Raw genomic sequence first — 21,971 nt, 5'->3', positions numbered from 1 at the left:
TTCTCGCTGCCGGGCTGCCTACGTACAGCTCCAGCGTGAGGAGGCGGGGCACGAGCCAGAAGGCAGGATGCCGGCAGACGCCAGGACGTTGGCATGATGTGGCATCGTGACATCACAGCCGGCAACCGCCGGACTAAAAAAGGCTCTGGCAGCCCCGCAAACTGGAAGGCAGAAGCCAGGTAGGGGAGGGGAAGGGGCTTTTGCTGAGGGGAAAGGGGCAGGTCAGGAGAAAGGAGCAGGCACCTACGGACAGGGTGCAGGAGAAACAAATGCCAGGGGGCCAAGTGGAGACAATGAGGAAAAGAGCAGGAGGGGAGGTGTCAGTGGGAGAGGGGACAGGGTGATGCTGGGAGAGGAGAGGGTAAGGGCATTGGGAGTCGTATGTTGTGCAGGCCTGATTTAATTGAAAAATTCTTAATAAAGTATCACCCCCTCCCAACTTACCCTTGCGGCTAGGGTTGCCAGGTGTCCAGTTTTCTACCGGACAGACTGGTATTTGTGCTTTTTGCCCGGCTGGCACGGAAGCTTGGTGGCGCCTCCTGTGGTTGCATGCTGAAGCTGGGTGGTGCAGGGTTTTTTTTTGTATGCCCAACACATGTGATTTTTTTTTTTTTTTTTGCTTGACAAAAATTTTTAGCCCATGTATTTGGTATTTTTTGGGAGAGCATCTGGCAATTCTACTTGCGGCCCACAGCTGTTTTCTTTGGAGTAATATGGCCCTCGCCACTTTCCAAGTTGTGCAGGCCTGCCAAAGACTATGAGATCAAGCTAACAGGTAGGCACAATAACATGCAGATATACCACGTGAATTTACTAAAGAGCTGGAAGCCACGAGAGGGCCTGCTGATCACACTACAACTGTCAGAGCCAGAACTAGGACTATGGGGAGGGGACTTAGAGATGCCAGAAGACACCTCGCTAAGAGCCAACCTGACAGTGCAACAGGAGGAGGAGATGAGGGCCCTTCTACGAGAAATTACAACTATCCTCTCAACACAGCCAGGAAAGACACCCCTGGCAAGCCACCATATTAAAACGCCACCAGGGCAAAAGGTAAGTGAACACCTCTGACCCTTACCGAGGAAGCTGTGGGACCCTGTGCGAGAGGAAATCCAAAGGATGCTGCAGATGGGGGGTGTTCCAGGAATCGTGAAGTGAGTAGACGTGCCCCATAGTTCTGGTCCCGAAGGCAGATGGCTCATTGAGGTTCTGTATTGACTTCTGAAAAGTCAATGCTATTTTGCGTTTTGACGCATACCCCATGTCGAGGCTGGACGAGCTCTTGGAGAGGCTAGGCAAGGCCCAGTATTTGTCCATGATTGATCTCACCAAGATATACTGGCAAATCCCTCTCACTCCTGCCTCACAGGAAAAGATCACCTTTGCCACCCCTTTTGGGTTGTACCATTTTTTAACGATGCCATTCGGGCTCCATGGGGCAGCAGTGATGTTCCAGCATCTAATGGACAAAATCTTGTATGACCACCGGATGTATGCCACAGCCTATATAGACGATTTTGTCATTTATAGTACATCCTGGGAGGAACACTTACAGAACATTCGAGCCATCCTCAAGGCCTTGGCAGATGCACAGTTAACAGCCAATCCCAGAAAGTGCACATTTGGAAGGTCAGAGATGACGTATCTGGGGTATATTGTAGCCCCAGGTGGAGGCTGTGAGGAACTACCGGAGACCCACCATGCCCCTATATTGACCCAGTCGGATTTTTCCAAGACCTTCCTAGTGCAAACTGACGCGTCGAATGTGAGGTTAGGGGCCATGTTGTCCCAAGAACATGGGGGGACAGAACACCCCGTTTTATATATAAGCCGCAACCTAATACCCCAAGAGCAGCTATACTCTACCATAGAGAAAGAAGCATTAGCAGTTAAGTGGGCAGTGGAATCACTGTGGTACTTTCTGCTGGGAAACTCCTTCCAGTTGATAACTGACCATGCACTGTTAAAATGGATCCAAACCATGAAAGAGACTAACCCGTGCATAATGAAGTGGTACTTATTCTTACAGCAGTATAAATTTCAAGTCCTGCATAGATCGGGGCAGACCCATGGGAATGCAGATTTTTTATCTCGATGTGAAAGCGGGACAGGAAACGAGGGGAGTACAGAGACACTAAGGGGTGAGGTATGCGATGGGGTTCCGCACCCCCGCACTGTAAGCCGCCCGAGTGCAGCTTGTTGGCTCACCCCTGCAGGCAAACGCCGAGCCTGCCATGCCTGCGCGGAAGCTACCCTCCCCGAACACGGTAGCGCTAGGACTCTTGGGCTGCCACATATCCACAGTGTGGGGATGCCGAGGCACGCAGAGTGGGAAGTTCAAAAGGGCAGGGGAGGAGGAGAACAGGGGAGAGAGCAAGGACTGGTTGTGCTCTCTCCCACGGAAGGGCCGGCAGACACCACTGTAGTGGAGGAGCTGGAAGGACGAACGCCGAGCCTCCTGGACCAAGGCGCCGGAGGGCATCGACTGGAGGATGTGGGCCAATGCAGACCGTTGTCGGTGACCCGGAACAAACTAGGGGTGACGCTGAGGATGGGGCACCCGTGAAGGAGAGACATTGGGCGGGGTAAGCAACCCCAAGGGGACGGTAGCAAGGCAAGGAAAAGGGGGACGACCGAAGACCCTGAAATGGACCTTGCCATACACTGCATCATTTAGATGATGATAATGTAGGGTTTAAATGAAGTTAGAGAGACCTGACCACACTTAGGATTCAGCATGTAAGTTGGGACCTTTCAGTAGTAAAAAGACGTAAATACACTGGAGAGAATTCAGAGAAGGAAGAGACACTGCCTTATGAAGAAAGAATAAAAGAACTCACAGCAAACATGTAGGTGTCATCAGCCAACAATTAAACCAGATGATAAAGAACCACAAGTATTTCAAAGGCTGTAAACACCAAAGAGGATTTGCAAATCCAAATCCTTAGAAAGAGTAACAGGATGAAATTGAGAAAAGAAAAGAAAACCATGCTGTATGTCAAGAACATTCTCTCAGTGGTAAAATCCATTGAGTGAGAACAGCTTCTTAAGGGATGTCCCAAAGGATGACTATCTTGAGTAATTCCAGCTAGATGAGATAAACCAATTGAGAACAGGTTGAGGATCAGTCTTTCTTAGTTCTTAATTCCTTCAATTCTATGAACATTTTTATAAAGCTCTAACGTGGTATTACACTTACTGCAATAAAATACAAATGCCAAGGGCTGTAGCTATTTTATAATGAACATTTAAAAACAAAGCAATATTTTTGATTATAGAAGCAAACATTTCTGCCATGAATTACTGTCTATACACACACACACACAAGACTCTGTGTACTCAAAATGACAGTAGTGAATGCAAAATTCTGGGGGGTGGAAAAGCTGTGTAACATCTTGAGAAAATTCTGAATTTCACAGCAATGGAATCAGCAATGGAATCAGAGAGCATACAGGGCAACTCACAGACCTATTGTTTCAGGCTGCATGCTGACTAAGGAAACTACGACTGAATTGGTTTACTCAGTTCCAATTGTGGGGTTGTTTGTGCATCTGTAAGACTAAAATAAATACCTTTTAAAAATGAAAGCTGAGCATCTGTAGCATAATTCAAGAGCAAAGGATGAATTCTGTGGCAAATTCAGCAGCCACACAGTTGCAGAACATATGAGGCACTGAATACAGGGTAATCAGAATACATCATTATAGGCAGAACTGGTGTTTAGTAAGTTTGTTTGATATTTTACATTATATGACACTATATTCAGTGGTTTATGAGTATATCAGCTCTATCATATGGGCTAAATTTTCCAAGGTTGTGTACCTCAATTGTTCTGGAAAATTTCAGCTAGAATAATTCAACTATTTCTAAAAACAAAGCTAGGGAAAAGTACTTTGCTTTGCCCATGTTAAAAAATGCTGGAAAGAATCTTAGCAAGGGTTGGCCTTTTGTATCAGTGAAGTGCCTGTCGTTGTCCCAGTGAAAATATACCAAAATCTGGCCACATGGTAAGTCTCTGAAAAAATAGCAAGCTCAGTAGCGAATTCTTAGCTTTCAGCAGCTAAATTCATTGAAGATTCCACTGCCAACTGCTATTCTCAAGACCAGAGCTCAACAGGACTTTCCTGTAATTCTGGGATTCTGAATGAAGTGGTGGGTCTCGATGCCTAAACTGAGCACAGATGAGCTTTCTTTTAATGACAGCACTCACCCCCCGCCCCCCGCACCTCAACATGGAGTAGGAAACTGCCTGATACAAGAGCAGAATGGACTAGAGGTAGACCTGTGTGATGGGGGTGAAGTCTATTAATTTGGGACAAGGACTCTTCAACTGGAAGCTGGTGTAACCGACACACCTAGTGTGGTTACTGAGTAATGCAAGTGGCACTTAGACCACTGCAACAGTTAAGATCAAGAGACCTCGGGGAGCCTGGTGGTTTTTAGCTCAGAGGGTAGAGGCTCCTAGAGTCAGCTCCCGAGGTCCCAGGTTCAAATCTGCCTTGGTGGTGGTTACACTGGCAGGGGAGGAAACTGGGATTACCTGGGCAAGAACACTGGAGCTGGGGGAAGGGAGAAGCTAAGGGAACTAGTACTTAAAAGCAGTGGCACAAGGTGAAGAAAATTAGAATACAGGGGAGCCAGGGTGCAGGGGGAGCAACAGCACTGGGAAGAGCCAAGGGAGAGGGAATGTGGGCAGACAAAGAATTGGGGGATGTCAAGACAGGAGGAAATAGCAGATAGAGTTGCCAAATGTGGGAATGAACTGGGACTGACTGGTCAACGATACAGAGACTGGAACTGCAGAGGGGTGAGACTAGTCTTGCTGGGCAAATATACTGGGATTGGTTAAGTGGAGAGAATGAAACTGAGATGAGGAGTCAGGGATGGGGAAAAGGAGGAGTGGGCTACAGACAGATTAGGGGAAAGAAGGCCGAAGGGTCTACACTTTGTGAGGAAAGAGTAGAAGTGTGTGCCAACTAGAGCACACTTGCCTCTAAAGCCTGGAATGGAACTCAAGATTCATAGTCTCACCATTTCTTTGCTATCAGCAAATATCTATAAAAAACACTGATGAAGTGCAGAGCAGGGGGAATACTGGGTTTTTCAGTTAACTGGCCATTCTGAAACCGAAAAAAAAATAATTCTGAGAAACAAAAAATGAAATTATTTGGGATTTTCAGCAAAACGTAAGTAAAAAAATTGTGGTTCCAAAACCGACAAATGATTTTTGGGCATTTTGACAAAAGCAAAGCAGGACAAGATTCACAAAATGGCTTGGGGGAAGTGACCTCTCTTGTAACCTTTAGTTCAGTAATAAGGAATTCACCAGGGATGTGGGAAACTCGGATTCAATTTTCTCCTCCATCTGATGAGGAGAAGAGATTTGAATATGGATTTTCTACCTCTTAGGTGAGTGCCCTAGCCACTGGGCTAACAAGTCACTCATATTCTGTCTCTGTCCCATTGTGTAAACACAGTGGAACAGCTTCAGCAAGACAGAGTGATTTATGACAAAATAGCCCAGAGTTCATATTTCCAAAACTTGTTCAGTTCAGTAAAACTATTTGACAAACATTACACAAATTCACAAATAGTTTCAGGTCACCAAAACTGCATAGTTTATTTTCTGAAAATGTTTTGCCCAGCTTCAGCACAGTGTCTTGTTCTTTGTTAGTGTTGGTCAAATTACAGGGTGGAAACCTGCTATCAGTTAACTTCATTAGCTCAAGTGGAAGAGGTCTCTGTGGTGGATCTAAAGCAGGGATGTTCAAGAGGCTTCCAGTGGGCTGGATCCAGCCTGCCAAGCCATCAGATTCGGACTGCGGCTGCCTCGCCACAATCCTTAAGCACAGTTCAGCGACAACTGCTTTAAATGTGGCTGCTCTATTCTGGGAGCAAAGAGGGAGGCTTTGTGCTCTGTCTCCTTCCCCCCAGCAAAATCTCTCAACTCCCACTGACCACTTTTCAACCAATAGCATCTGAGCTATTTGCTGACGGCAGGGGCAGTCAATGAAGCCTCCTTTCTCCCCCCTCACCCTGCCTGGAGTAGACCCAGGGGGAGCAGCTTGTGACTGCAGCCTTTAGGTTCCTGCAAAGCTGCTGACTGGGAGCTGCCTAGGTAAGCACCTCCCAGCCAGAACATGCCTCTGGCACCCCTACCCTTGATCCCCTCCAGCTACCTGCCCCAGGCCACCATCCAAACTCTCTGTACCCCTTTCCCCCAGATCACAACTCCCTCCCAGACCCTTCACCCTCTCCTACACCCTACCACCAGGCCAGAATCCTCTCCTACACTCATGCCCTCTCCCTGCCCCAAGCCATCACCCAAACCCTGAGCATCCCCTTCACCCATGTCACAACTCCCTCCCAGACCCGGCACCCCTCCCTAGAGTCCCTCCCACAGGCCAGAATCCTCTCGCACCTATACTCCCTCCTGGACTTTGCACCCAGATCACAGCCCTCTCCTTCACCCAAACTCCATCTCAGACTCCAACCCTCCTCCTGCAACCTAGTCTCCTACCCCAAGCTCTCTTCTGCCCTCAACCTCTGTCCCAGACCCTAGGCCGCCTCAGTAGAAATGTGGCACTTGAGCACTTGCCAAAATCTTGGAGTGGCCCCCTATTACAAATTATTGCTCATCCCGATCTTAAAGGTTCCAATTCTACTGAAGAACCATGTGGGTGCCAAAATTATGCTGCATAATGAAACTTCTGTTTACTCAGGATGCTTTGATTTGTTTATAATTTAGGAAACAACCCACTAAACTATGTTAAAAGAACGCTGTAGAGTTGTCATAACAAGCCGTCAAAAGTTAGGTTGACTGTGAAGCATTATTCAAAGCCTACTCTGAAGACATAATTATTAATTTACTCCCAGGATTTTGTATGATGCTCATCACTTTAGTATCTGAGTACTTCACAATATTAATGGATTCATTTTCAGAACACCCCTATGAGATGTAAGTGTATTGCACCCCTTTTATAAATGGTGAATAGAAGCACAGAGTATGCACTAATTTTGGGTGCCTGAGGTGAGATGCCTGGAACTATTTTTTGAGAGTATTTAGCACTTCATAATCCAAAGCACAGAGGTGTCTACATAACGGTTAAACTTGAGTCTTGAGCACTGAACTGTTTTCTTAAAAAAAAAAAAAAAAAAAACGATATTATATATACTTCATCACAATAAGGGATGGCAGCTGTATTAATGAGGAACCATCTTTATTCAAAAAACCAGGAAGAATCAGAAAATATTACATGAATAGCTTGGAGAACAGCTTTTACCTCAAAGTGAGTGCTGTTACTCTTTAAGATTGCAAAATACTTTCAGATTCTTGGATGAAATGAATTATTTATAAGTGCAAATTGCTGTTATTAAATAATTAACAAAGCTTAAAGGGACCAAAATCAAATTAATGAAACAACCACGTAAAAGATTTGAAGATATCTTGCCCAACCATGAAAGCTGATAAGCAAATCACATATTCCTATTAAACTGTTCCCTCTTCCTGCATTAATTCACAATGAATTTGTAATGTGATACTGAGAGGAACAACAGATATTACAGACCTTGAGGTATTTTTGTCCAAGTGGTTCTGTTGCTGTTCCTCTGCAATGTGACTATAGCTTCTTAAATTAAAAACAATGACTGGTCAGCAATGTCACCTTAAAACGGAAGTCTACAACACAATAATCAAATCCTCTGTCTGAACACGAATCTAATGGTACCACACAGACACTTTATTTTGACTGGAAGATGATAGAGTATGATATCCAAGCATGACATCATGAACTTTTCAGTCAAAGTTATGGGGTGGACTGCATCTTAAACTACTTTTAAGTCCCTATTCAGTGCATCACCTCTGGAGTCAGATGTGGTTTATGGCACCTCATTCTGGGAGGAACCATCTACTCCAATCACACTCAGACTGAATCTCTGGGTTGAAGCCCCCCCTTGTTTCTCCATTGCGTGGACATATGTCTCTTCCACTACCAGGGACCTATGGCAGCAAGCTAATTGAAGTGATTTAGAAGCAGCATTTTCAAAACCATTCATCCCTCCAAAAGCACAACACACAGAGAAAGGGGTAGAAGTAATAAAATCTTTCATTGCATGCTTTATTAGGGCATCAGCCCAGCTAACTCCCATCTCTGGCAGGGGGAAACAAAGAGTGCACTGCGAGCAGAACTGTCTAGTTTCGACATGATACCTGGCCACCTTTGCAGCTTTGATGGACACTCTCTGGATAAGCCACTGGCCACTCATTCAACCCTCCCCCCGTCTTACGTTGTGTGTAGGGGAAAAGTGTTCCTCTGAAGTCTGACTGTTCTCTTCTTTTCTCAGCATTCGCTAAATAGCTGTGATACCAGAACTGAGGCCACAAGTCGCCTCTTCCCAGCTATAAAACTGATTGTTATGCTTGTGTGTTTGTTCAGATGCTCGTTTTTTACGCCATTATTTTACCTTTCCTGCCTGATTCCTCTAACAATTCATTTGATCTAAATCCACGGAAAGAAACCCATCACAGGCAAAAACATCATATTTATTAAAAAAAAGCTACAATACAGATATTTCCTACTTAGTCACAGTTGCCAAAAGACTTACTTAGGTGTTTTTCATTTAAAGAGACATTGCCAACTCAAATGATCACATTTTTGGATAATTCATTGTAGCCAACTATATTTACAAGTAAACCCCTACAATTTTCATTACTGAAAGAAGCCAGAGAAAAATATTTGGACCTCAATATATTACTCTGTGCACTTGATAGCTTACTAAGAATAGTCAGTTTTATTATTTCACTGAAAGTCATTTTCACTTCCTGATTCCTGCACTAGCATGATCACTATGGTACCCCAGTTTGTGGGGTGGCAGCTCACAAGATGCTGTTCCTCAGAGGCATCAAGAGAGCTACTGTTGATTTTAAAGTTGGGGCCAGAGAAGAGGAGAGAAGTAACAATTCTGGGAAAGGGGTGGAGTCAGAGAGGCTCCCTCAACTAAGTCCCTAGCTGCCTTGCCATGTTGTTAGGAGGTAATATCAGCATGGAGGAGCAGGGTGCCCCCTCCTGCTAGCACAGGAATGGGACCAATGGGAATAGGCAGGGTGTGATCAGATATTCTCTCTTGGATCACTTTCATAATTCCCACTGAGCAGTGGGTGGTGAGCTCAAAGTGAGGGAGAAGGAAAGAGATGTCTTCATGCCCTGTGAGCTTTGCAAGGACTTCCTCCCAGCTACCTACATGCTGCTAGGCCTACTCCACAAACTCACGAAGGAGTACTAGGAGGTGAACACTTCCCACTGCAATGAGCTCTGTGAGCTAAGATGGAGAGAATGTGATCTTCCCTGGTTGGAACCATTAAGGAATCCCAAGGAGTAGCTGCAGGGGCGGATATAGGGCAGGGCGACCGCCCCGGGCCCCGCGCTTCAAGAAGCCCCGCGCATGCGCCGTGGCAAAGGGGGGCCCCACGAAATTGTGCTGCCATGGGCCCCGCAAAATGGTCATCTGCCCCTGAGTAGCTGTAGTCTGGCTAACAAGGTTGTGGATAGGGGTGAACATGGAACAGGGATCTTGATTCTGACACTACCATAAAATCCTGCAGAGCGTATGCAGCACAACCAGGGGAGAGTGGGGAAAGGAAGGCTTTTTATCTTTACTTCCCAGATTTATGGACAAGTCCCAGTGAAAACTTGCTGCCCAAATGACGATTAAGTAGGCAGATATCAGGAAAAAAAATCCTGTGAGCAGCTACTGTTGAGATTGGGTGGGGAAGTTCACACTTGAAGAACATGAAGTTGTCCCAGGAAGCAGATATATCTGGGAATGGTGGGTGAAAGTGGAAGCACCTCTACCACTTCTTCTGGGGCCAATGAAAACAAAGACTCTGGTAGGCAGCGAGTGCACGCAGAGAAGGGGCAACAGGGGCAAAAGAGAAAATGATCTCAGTTCATTTGTTATTGTGTCTCTTGGGCCTAATTTATTCATGGTCCACAACCAAAAAGCCCTTTAAAAGAGCAAGGAAACAGTAAAACAAGTATACACAGTAATAAAAAAAGCCCTGTGCCAGTGCTATTGAAATGCTGAACTACTAGAAAATGGAAATGTCTGAAATTAATCAATTTCTACAAATTCAAGATGAGGGTGTCCTAACAAGAATATTTTGGGCTTTGGTTTTACATCACACTGTGAAACACAGAGGCAAAGAAAAGAAACTATTAGCAACAGAGGCAGGGCACATAAACACATGGTCTGAGTTTTCCCAAGCAAAGGGGTATTGATAATATGGAGGACAGTCAGTAGGGGGCAGATTTACAATCAAGTCCTGCTTCCATTCATCCAAATGTAGTGGGAAAGAAAGAAAGAAAGTTATGTCTAGTCTGTACCAAGATTAATTGAAGATCCTCCCTTCAAGCACCTGATGGTGAATAAATGGGAAATGGGGTGGGTTCTGGCAACAGGTCCTGGTTTCTGCAAATGCAAGTTTGGGACCTTTCCTGTTCGAAGGACATTTGAATATCATCCTTATCTGTCCTTTTCTTTGTCAGTTATATCAGTCAAGTTCCCCAGCATGCATTGCATCTACAGATTAAAGAATAACTCCTGCGTCCGTCCCGTGCAAATTTTCTTTTAACAGTTTACACACAATTTGAGTGTCCAAGTCAATGATGATTTACATTAGACCCATATGGCTTATCCTGGACTCAAATCTTTTATTGTTTTATGCTTTCCACTGACTAAGGTCTCAAAAGGCTGAGAGGGTTTTTTATGCTTTAAAAAAGCCTACTACTTAGGTTAGGTTTTTCAAGCTCTCACAGCTCTAATTAACAGATCAAAAAGAAACACTCAGATCTGTGAAAATCTTTTGCAGGCTCACAGACGATGATGAAAATAAATCATCCACTAGTGACTTGCTATGCATAACAGCCACAACAAATTAAAAATGTGATCTAACACATCAGCAGCAAAGTAGAAAATGGAAGAACTGCACTAAGGTTAAGTCTCCATTTTATAATTTTCTAAAGGTGGCTTCATGGTCAGTTAAATGCTATTTATCTCCCTCTAAGTAAGGAAAACAGACAAGCGTGGATAACTAGCCTGATTTGGTGAGATGCTGAGTACTCGCAGCAAAGGGCCAAGAACTCTCCTTTTTTAATTCAATGAGAATTAAAAGAACTCAGAACTTACCAAATTCAAGCATCGCCATTTGCCACACTTCCACCAGACATCATCAGCACTTTATAACTTATTATGGGTGAAGTTTGACAAAGGAAGGCATACAAATAATTATCCCTTTCATTCAGTTAATGTTGTTGTTTGCTTATTTTAAGTATCTTTCAGTAATTACATCTATTATGTTTATAGCCCCGTCCTACAGTACAAACCAGAATACACAGCATACGCTCAGTGTTGACATTCTGGTGAAATGGTATACTGACATTCAGTCTAATAACACTGGCATGTATATAATCCCACACCTAAATGTGGAACAAAGTACTCTGGAATCAGATCTTTAGCCAATGCAAATCAGCATGGGTCCATTGAAGTTATGTAGGCTGATTTACATCGCCCCAGGTCTGGTCATAACTCTGCATATGTACAGACCACAGGCCAGCAACCATTTTAGAACCAATCCTACCTTCACCCAGATCCAAGTAAGCAGGATACAGGAAGCCTGTGTTCTATAATGTTCTCTCTGTGACAGTGAGATGTGCATGGAAAGGAGCTGTGCATGGTGTGGCAAGTGGACAGAGTTATGTATGGACACCTGATAAACTTCCTGTGAAGGGAAGTGGGTAAAGGATTTGGATCTTCAGGAGATTAGTACTATCCTAAAGCTCTGCAGTCAGGGGAAATAATTCCATTCTTTTCAGAGCAATTTTGCACCACATCTTATTTGTTGAGGATTTGGCCCTGTGGCTCTTAAAGCAAATGAGAACTGTGGGTGTACATAAAATGAAATTGGTACATTTTTAAGATATACTTGACTATATCAGATATAGCCCAACTGACACCTGGTAATTTAGTATAATTTTACATACAAACATTATAAAGTAGAAACTAACAATTATGAACACCAGTATTATGAACTGACCAGTCAATCACACCTCATTTGAAACTGAAAGTATGCTATCAGGTAGCAGCAGAAACAAAGAAACAAAATTGCAAATACAGAACAGTACAGGTTGCACATCCCAAAACCAGAATTCTCTAGTCTGGCAACATCCATGGTCTGGCAGGACCACGGTTGTTCCAGGATCAGAGAACTCTGGCAGCCTAGTGGCAAGAGGGGCCGGGCTGAAGCAGTAGGATGGGGTAGGGGCTGAGGCTGGCAGCAGCCCCCAGCAGCCCGCAGCAGTGGGGCTGGAGCTGGAAGCAGCCCCCAGCATCCCTCAACAGCACTGGAACCAGGTCGGGGCAGCCCCTGGCAGTGCAGGATTGGGCTGGCAACTGCCTGTGGCAGGACAGGCTGGGGCCAGAACCTCGGGCAGCCCGTGGAAGTGGGGCCAGAGCCTTGTGGGCTGCTGTGGGCCAGGAGCCTGTGCTCTCAGCAGCCCGTGGCAGCGGGACTGAGGCCGGGTCTGGTGGCAGCCCCAGCAGCCCATGGCAGCATAAGGCCGGGCCTGTGACAGCCCAGGGCAGCATGGACTGGAGCCCGTGACAGCCGGTGGCAGTGAAGCCTGCTGAAACCCATCAGGCAATCCAGCCCACGCAGCGGCAGCAAACCCAGCAGGCATTCTGGCAGGGGCTGGAGGTAGTCCCCCTGCTTCCACTACCCAAGATGGCAGAGTCAACAGCTGGGGGCTGTGGCAAGGAACCTTCTCTGGTTCAGCAAATTCCCTGGTTTGGGACGGGTCAGGTCCCAAGGGTGCCAGATCAGAGATGTTCAAACTGTACTAGGTTAAGCATAAACTACTATGAAAAGGTAAAGTAAGGCGGTTAAAAGCTGCATTTTTCTTCAGCATAGTAAATTTTTGAAAGATATATTAAATGAATGTTCAGTTGTAAACTTTTGAAAGAACCAGAACATGTTTTTTCAGTGTTACAAATCACCTCCATTCCTGACCCTATCCCTTATTTACTGTATGACTCAGAACAAGTTTTCCAAGCTCACTACTACTACTCAGCGTGATTTGGGTTAGGAGATATTTCTGGGACAACATGACATATTCCACAGCAGTTACACTCTGTCAAATCAATAAATATCGATTTCTTAATTCAGTTTATGTATATGACCTACAGAGTCTCAAGAGTTACATTTAAATAAAACAATTAAATAAAGAAAGAAGAAAGAAAAGATGTCTGTACATACCGTGACTGTTGCATCGCGATGTTTCCACAAGCCGACTATTTTGATCATAGCATGCCATGGCCTGGTAACGATAGCCTTGCCCACATTCCTTGATATCGCCTTGTACTTTCATTCCCAGTAATACTTCCACTTTGCCCTCTGGCAAAATGCAGTCTGACCAGTTCCCGACAGGTTGAGCGTTGTACTTGTCACAAGGACAAAACTGAGTCTCAATCAAAGGATACAACTGGGAATTTTTGCATTTGTCCCTCTTCTTACTTTTCCCTGGAGGCAGAAAATAATTGTTCAGAAAGTACTTTCTATCATGTTACACAAAAGGAGGTAATTATATTTAATGATCTATAACTGTAGAAAAAATTATCTAAGAAGCACATAACTTAAGGCCAAAACTTTCAGATGCAGAAATGCCTAAAGTTAGGCAGCTAAAACTACACTTAATCACTTAGGAAAGTGGCCTGATTTTCACTGGTGCTAAGCATTTATTGTTGAATAGTTAATATGTCATAATCATTCCATGCGTAACACAAGGTGTTTTTTTGTGGTTTTTAAAAATTCTTTAGGTATCAAGGGAGAATAAGCCTCTCTCTGGTTCTGTTACACTATTTCATATGATTAAAATCCTCAAATTTTACTCCATGCTATTACATCATTATACATACTTCTTGATCATAGTTCCCGGTAAAGCGTGCACCTGTGTGGCCACGCGCCAAAAAAATCTCTGCCTGCCCACCTGCTTTGTAGAGCCGTGCAGCACCACTCACTTTCCTGCTGGAAGGCGAGTGGCACAGCAAGCAGCTGCTCCAGTCTGGGGCTGGGTGAGGCGGTGTGGTGGGGGAGCCAGCTAAGGCCTCGTAGGGGAAGGGGCTGGTCCGGAGGCTGGAGCCTTCTCCAATGAGAGGCCGGGACCTGCTTGGGCTGCGAGTCGGGGGTAGGGTTGCCAGGTGTCCGGTTTTCTACCGGACAGTCCGGTATTTGCGCCCTCTGTGTGGTAGAAAAATACAGAAAATACCGGACATGTGCAATGTCCGGTATTTTCTGAATTTCCGGCTGGGCGCCGGATGGAAGCCTGGCGGAGGTGAGATAGCGACTGGGAAGCGGGGCACGATTCGTGCTGGGAGCCCTGTGGTCGCATGCAAACCCGGGCGGGGTGGGAGGAGTGGCTGGGAATCCCAGCCACTCTCCCCCACCTGGCTTCTGCACACAACCAGAGGCTCCCAGCGCCAATTGCGGCCCCGCCTCCCAGCTGGGAGCCTCTGGTTGCGGGCTGAAGCCAGGCGGGGGGAGTGGCTGGAAGCCACTCCAGACCACCCCCGCCCGGCTTCTACTAACAACTAGAGGGAGTGCCTGCCACGGGCACGGCCTGTCGGGCTCCAGCTGCGGCCAGTGGCTTCCCGCCCCCCTTCCCCCGATCCCCCCCAGCTCTGCTTTCTGCCCCCCCTTTCTTGTGTATGGCAATTATCTGCCTAGTTATTGCCCTTGACTTCTGAGGTGCCTGCTTGTCAATAATACACACAATGGCTGCCCTTGGTCTGTAGAGCACTGTACAAGTTTAAAATAAAGTAAACAGCAGCTAAGAATAAATAATGTTTCTGTGCCCCTATGACTCTTACCAACAAGAGAGCGTTTTCTTGTCCTGACTGCTCCACAGTCCCCATTGCAGGAAGAAAACTTTGACCAGCTTGTGAACTGACAGTCATCTTGGCAAGGAATCTGGCAGGCCTGTGTTAAAGGTGGTAAAGGGCCTGCATATTTTAGGCACTCACTGATGTCAGACGGTCCTCCATCTTGTCTGCGACAAGTAATTGCTGGAAACAAATCAGTTTGGAGTTTATAAAGATTTGGCAGTTTGTAAAAGTGGTTCTCAAGCATGCAGAGGTCTTCCGGTGGGTATATTAACTCATCTAGTTAGTTCTTACTTTTACAAGAGGATGCCCATAAAAGGCACTGGTGAAATCAGTACAAACTAAAATTTTACACAATGACTTGTTTATACTGCTCTGTATACTACACACTGCAATATAAGTGCAATATTCATATTCCATTTAATTTGTTTTATAAATATATGGTAAAATGAGAAAAGCAATTTTTCAATAATAGGGTGCTGTGGCACATTTGTATTTTCATGTCTGATTTTGTAAGCAAATTGTTTTTAACTGAAGTGAAATTGGGAATATGCAAGAGAAATCAGACTCCTGAAAGAGTTACAGTAGTCTGGAAAGGTTGTGAGCCACTGGTCTATACTACAGTCATTAGCTAGGAACACACACATTTAATTTAGTAGGTCAGACAACATTCTGATAATTCATCACAGATAAAAACCCAGAACAGATATGTGTAACACAATGGCCTAATATTTACAGATGTTTGTACACTACACTTAAATGACTGGACCTGAAATTTCTGAGATGCTTGATTCTATTTAAATTATTTCTTTATTGATGTTTACCAACAATGCAATATTAAAAGCAACCTCATAGATTATTACAGAAGTAAGTTTTGTTAGGAATTGTCACCCCTCAGATTTACATATCATTAAGTTAGGTTATACAATTCGAAACATAGATACTACAGTATGCAATGCCCCTCTGCTTTGTATATTGGCCAAACCGGACAGTTTCTATGCCAGTCTCTGACGGCCGCCTCGTCAAGACCCTTAGGCAGAGAACAGCTCATACTTTAAAAAATCATCTGGTTCTCCATTCCCAACAGCTGGGGAGGGAGGAGGGAGACTTTTTATGCTGTTTCTGCCCCCCAGCAAAATCTCTTGGCTCCCATTGGCCAACCTCTCAGTTTCCAGACAACAGGAACTGAAAATGTTTGCCTGCTTCTTTTCTTCTTGGCCTCCTCCCCCGCTCTCATGCCCAGAACAGAGCCATGTGGAGCGGCCTGCAGACAGTCTGCTTCAGGTTTCTGCTAGTAAGTGCCTCCCAGCCAGAGCCTGCCTCTGGCACCCTAGCCCCTCCCTTCCCAACCCTCTGTCTCCTTCCACATACCCAAACCCTCTGCCCTCTCCTGTATCCATACTCCCTCCCAGATTTGGCACCCCAGTTTCCTGCCCCAGATCGCAATCTCCTCCTACCCTAGGTCACATCCCAAAACCCTGCACCCTAGTTCCCTCCCCTAGGTCACAACCACCTCCTTCACCCAAACTCCCTCCCAGACCCCATTCCTCCTCCTGCACCCCAGTCCCTTACCCTAAGCTCCCTTCTGCACCCCACTTCCATCCCAGACCCCGCATCTTCATTAATATCTTAGAAGAGTGCAGCCCTCAACTACTTTCCAAAATCTTGGAGAGGCCCCCATCAAAAATGATTGCCCACCCCTGCTCTATGCCAAAGGATAAAGGGACACAATTCAGACATCTGGAATGATAACACACATAAACCTGTAGGGCAGAGGTGGGGAATCTTTGGCCCAGGGGCTGCATCCGGTCCTTGGCTTCTCTGGATCCAGCCTCTGAGGCTCAGGGTTTCCCCCTACCCTCTTGGCATTGGGGAACCCTTAGAATTCCCTGTAGGGCTAGAGTGCCAGCACTGGCTCCCCACTGTGTGTGTGTGGGCGGGGGGGGGGGGGAGCCCAAGCTTCATAGGCCAGAGACAGGCAAGCCAGGGCCAGATCCGACCTACCACTAGGGAAACGGCAGCGCAGCAAAGTGCTGCCTTCAGGCTTTTTCTCCACTTCTCCAGTTGGCCTTCACCCTACCTTCCACCCAGCCCTCCCACAGCCTGCTCCTGCACCCTACCACCCTCTCAAACCTACCGACTCACTCTTGCACCTTCCCCCCATTCAGCCCCATCCCGGCAGCCCCCTCCCACACACTGAACCCCTAATTTGTGGTCCCACTCCTCATGCCAGTTATATAGGTTTATTTTTTACTTCTCACTTTTGTGCAGCCCCAAAATGTTTTTTCTGTGGTCAGCAACCCCCGACCCAAAAAAGGTTCCCCATCCCTACTGTAGGGGAGCCTTTTAACCTCCCTCAATAATCTATTTCAGGGGTTCCCAAACTTTTTGATACTGGGGACCAGTAAATCCATTCACGAGCTTTTGTAGGACTGGTAGCATTTATTTGCATATTTGCATATTCATTAAGCAAATGATGAATATGCAAATACACTGTATCTGGTCCTCCCAAAGCCCCGAGTGCCAACTTACAGAAAAGTCAGTTGAGGCCACACAAGTGATATGCAAAAACACAACCCATCCAAAGCCCTCAAACCTAACTAATGTGGCCCCAACTGTGCTTGTGGGTGCTGGGACAGAGTTCTGGGGAAGGGGACCGGGTGCTTGCGGGTGCTGGGGCAAGGGACAGGGTGCTTGTGGGTGCTGGGGCAGGGTACTTGTGGCAGTCTGGGGGGGAGGGGACAGGGACTGATACCTGGGAATCCTGTAGCAGCGAAGGCCCAGGAAGTGCGTGGACTGCTCTTCTGTTCCCCAAACAGCAGCGTAGTACGTGACACGCTGGTCCGTTGTACGCCTGATGCCTTTCTGCACAGGGGGAGGGGGAGTTCCAGACCATGCCAGCCCCAGCTGCTTGAGCAGCGCGCGCCTTGCTCCTCAGCTCCCCACGGCAGCACGTACCACCCGAGCAGCTGGAGCTGGCGCAGTCCCAGATCCCCACCAACTCCCCTGCGCACAGGACAAAGTCCCCAGCATGAGATGGACTGGCATTTTAGGTACTGCGCCAGCTGTTGGGGCAGGGAAGAGAGTAGCCTGCGCACTTCCAGGACCTGGTGCGCAGCTGCAGAACTGCCCCCCCAATCCCGCAGGAAGCCCACGTTACCTCTGTTGACACTGGGAGTTCAGTGCGGCATTCATCTTGGGGGTTGCGGGCAGCGAGGTGGGCACTCACAAAAAATTTTCTGAGGTCCGGTATTTTTTTCTTAAGGACCTGTACTGGGCTGTGGACCACAATTTGGGAAATGCTGATCTATTTGAAAGTAGCCATCCTTCCACAAAAAGATGTCTAAAACTGTTCACAAAGGAGAACTCTGAACTGGACTTCATTTGCAAATTCAACATGATCTACTTGGGATTGAATAAGTATCTCAACTGGTTAATGCATTACAAATGCAATTTCCCCTCTGAATATTCACATCTCCACATCAAATGCTGTGAATGACTGACTTTCACCCTGACTTGATTGGCTTCATTAACACAAAAATAACTTCTTCCTTATATATACTCCTGTTTCTGTAACTTCCATTCCAATTTATCTGATAGAATGTTTTATCCATGAAAGCTTATTCCCCAATAAATTTGTTAGTTTCTAAGGTGCCACAGGATTATTGCAGATAACCCAGACTAACAGGGCTACTTCTCAGACTTTTCACAACAGTATGAGTGCTAAATAAGAATGTGAACAGTATTCATACATTCCAGGGCCAGAATGTATGATCATGCAGTCTGATCTCCTGTATAATACAGGTAATAAAGCTTCCCCCCAAATACATCCTACAGCAGATCTTTTACAAAAAAAATCCAATTTTGATTTAAAAATGGTCAGTGATTGAGAATGCACCCCATGACTCTTCATAAATTCCAATGGTTAATTACTCTAACTGTTAAAAATATGCATCCCATTTCCAGACTGAGTTTAGCTTCAATTTCCAGCTATTGGGTCATATTATACATTTCTGTGCTAGACTCAAGGGCCCATTTGCAAATTTTTGATCCTTTATACATTTTGTACTTGCAAACTGTGATCAAGTCATCCATTAAGCTTCTCTTTGTTAAACTAAAAAGATTAGCTCTATTAACCTATCACATAAGGCATATTTTCTCATCTTTTAATCATTCTCAGGGTGCTTCTCCAAACCATCTTCAATTTATCAACATTTTTCTTGAGGTATGGGCAAAGAATTTCAGGACTCACCACACCAGGGCCAAATACAGAGGTAAAATAACCTGTCTACTCCTCCTCACATTTCCATTTTTTATGCATCAAAGGATTTCCAATTCAGCGATTGGACCTCTTCTGGCTAACTTGCCATACTGGGAGCTCATGTTCAGCTGATTATCCACCATGACCCTGAAATCTTTGTCTGAGTCGCTGCTTCCCAGGAAAGAGTTTCCCCATCCTGTAGGTATGGCCTATATTTGTTGTTCTTAGATGTACACATTTACATTTAGCAATGTTAAAATACACAGTTTGCTTGTGCCCTGCCTACCAAGCAATCCAGATCACTCCGTATCTACAACCTGTCCTCTTCATTATATAGCATTCCCCCAATTTTTGTGTTGTCTGCAAATTTTATCAGTGATGATGTTATATTTTCTTGCAAGTCGCTGATAAAAATGTTTAATAGTGTAGGTCAAGAATGGGTAGGCATGGGCATGCCTGTAAGCATGGGTGATGCTGGGGGTGCTGCCGCAACTCTGGGCTTGAAGCTGTTTCTATTATATATAGGATTTCAGTTTAGTTTAATAGCTCTCCACACTCCCACTCATTGGCATGCGCCCGGGGTGTGCCAGGTGTGCCCAGGCACACCCTAATGTTTCAAAGGGGGTGTGAGCGAAGGAGTGGCACTCTGGGGAACGGACGCCACGCCGGGTTTGCCGCACGTGTGGCCAAAACCAGCGGGTCTTAGGACCCCACGGAAAGGGGTGGCAGGGACGCAGCAACGTCACCCGGCCACCCCATCAAGCGAGGTGAGTTTAAACCCCGGGTGGGAAGGCAGGGGGTGCCCCGGGCAGGGGATCGGGTACAGCACAGCTGGCCTCGGAGGAGGGGTCGGGGGCAGCGCGACTGGCCTCGGGGAGGGAGGCCTGGGGTCAGGATTGGGGGCAGCATGACTGGTCTCGAGAAGGGAGGGGGCGAGGTCGGGATTGGGGCAGCGCAACTGGCCTCGGGAAGGGAGGGAGGAGGGGGAGCCGGGGTCGGGGGAAGCGCAACTGGCCTCGGGGAGGGAGGGAGTAAGGGGAGGCCAGGAGCAGGATCAGGGGCAGCACGGCTGCCCCCCCCGAGCTGCTTCCCATCCCCTCTTCCTCCCAGTCAGTTCCTGCCCCCTCAGCCAGTCCCTCTTCCTCCCTCCCCTCTGCCCAAGATCAAGTGTGTCCATTTTTTTGGGGGAGGGTCTACCTGGCAACCCTATGAGTCAGACCCTGTACAGGCACCAAGTGATGGGGATTGCTGGAACTTTGGGAACCAGAGACTGCAGGGTGGGGGTTTGTGGCCCAAAAGGAGGTTGAGAAACCTAAGAAAGACAGAGTAGGGGGAGCACCAGAAGGGTGACAGTCAGGGAGACCCTAGAACTCTGTTACAGACCAGCTGGCGGCTGCTGGAAGAGGAGGGAAAAATAGGGGGTAAGGGTCAGAGAGGAAGGGGCTTGTGCTGAGGGGAAGGGGGCAGGTCAGGAGATGAAAGGGGAAGGCACCAAGGGACAGGGTATAGGAGAGAGACAAATGCCAGGGGGCCAAGTGGAGACAATGAAGAAAAGGGCAGGAGGAGAGGTGTCAGTGAGAATGGGGGACAGGATGATGCTAGGAGAGGAGAGGGGAAGGGCTTTGGGGGCAAGAGGGGAGAAGGGGAGGTGCTGGGAAAAGGCTTGAAAGAAGGGGTGGGCATGAGGAAGGCAGGGATGGAGCAAGGTGCGTGTGAGGGCACAGGGGCATGAGGGGAAAGGGGGCAGAGGGTGGTGAGGGGGTGGGCATCAGGGAAAAAGAAGGCAAAGGGGGCAGGGGCAGGGGCAGTGAGGGAAGGGGGAGGCACCAAGAAGGTGCAGGGGTAAGGGAAGGTGCAGGTGCCAGGGAATTCCAGGAGGTGAAGCAGAAGGGCAGACACCTGCAGGGGAGGGACCAGCACCAGAGGAGAGAGGCAGGGCAGGTGTGTAGAGGGAGGTGTTAGGAGAGGGGATGAGGAGGGGTAGCTCACATGATCAGAGTCGGGCTACTGGAGGAGTGGGCACGGGGGGAGAGAAAGGCTTGTGGAGGGGGGCAGGTCTCAGGAAGGCTGAGGGCAGTGAGAGGGACAGGAGTCAGGACAGCAGAGGTGGGTGAGGGGTTGCGGGGGCAGCAGGCACCAGGGGAGCTGATGGAGCAAGGGGAGGAGACAGGGAAGAAGAGGGGAAAGGTAGTGGTTCATTAATACTTGGGTGCCACAGTGGCAATCCAAACAAGCCACAAACTCAGTACTGGTGCACAACACAAAATGTATTGTGTTCCTGGGAGGAAACTCTTAGAGGGAACACTTCCCCCAGCCTCTCCACCCCCCAAGTTAATGCCACACACATTGGGTTAATGCAATTGCAGGATAGTTGCAAGAGGGGGGTTTGGTGAGGGCCAAACTAATCCCTATTAGTAAGAGGATGGTGGGAAAAGTCCTTGCGGAGGGGGTCACATGACACCTTTTATTTCTGGTCATGTGTCCATATTGCCCTGAAAGTGTTACCTCCAGAGGCGCGGCTAATGGGGGTCAAAGAGTAAATTTAAAAACAAATTCTTTGGGTGAACACCCTAATGAAATGTGCTGTGCACGCTTATGCTCCCACTATAAACATTGTTCTAGCATCTCGGCCTGAGGGGTCCCACTGGAAGATCCATATAAGACCCCATCCCATTCAGTAGGATCCTGCCTATTGAAAACTACAAAGTCTGAGTATAGGTTTCAATACAACACATCACTGAGAAGTAAAAAGAAAATAAGGATCCAGCTCTGATTCTGA

The 21,971-nt window shown here is 46.9% G+C and overlaps 1 protein-coding gene across 1 annotated transcript in view; it reads right to left on the bottom strand.

The window, feature by feature from the left end:
• Window positions 1-21,971, bottom strand: part of THSD7A (thrombospondin type 1 domain containing 7A) — a 540,091-nt gene that overhangs the window by 78,275 nt on the left and 439,845 nt on the right. The window contains exons 16-17 of the mRNA XM_089776685.1: window positions 14,920-15,114; window positions 13,310-13,573 (exon numbers count right to left, since the gene is read on the bottom strand). Of these exons, the coding sequence (XP_089632811.1) occupies window positions 13,310-13,573; window positions 14,920-15,114 (459 nt within the window). The remainder of the gene's footprint in view (window positions 1-13,309; window positions 13,574-14,919; window positions 15,115-21,971) is intronic.

Source organism: Pelodiscus sinensis, chromosome 2, assembly GCF_052426305.1.
Source record: "Pelodiscus sinensis isolate ZL-2025 chromosome 2, ASM5242630v1, whole genome shotgun sequence".
NCBI lineage: Eukaryota > Metazoa > Chordata > Testudines > Trionychidae > Pelodiscus > Pelodiscus sinensis.
The sequence above is the reverse complement of the archived record's forward strand: the minus strand, read 5'-3'. Positions and strand labels throughout refer to the sequence as shown.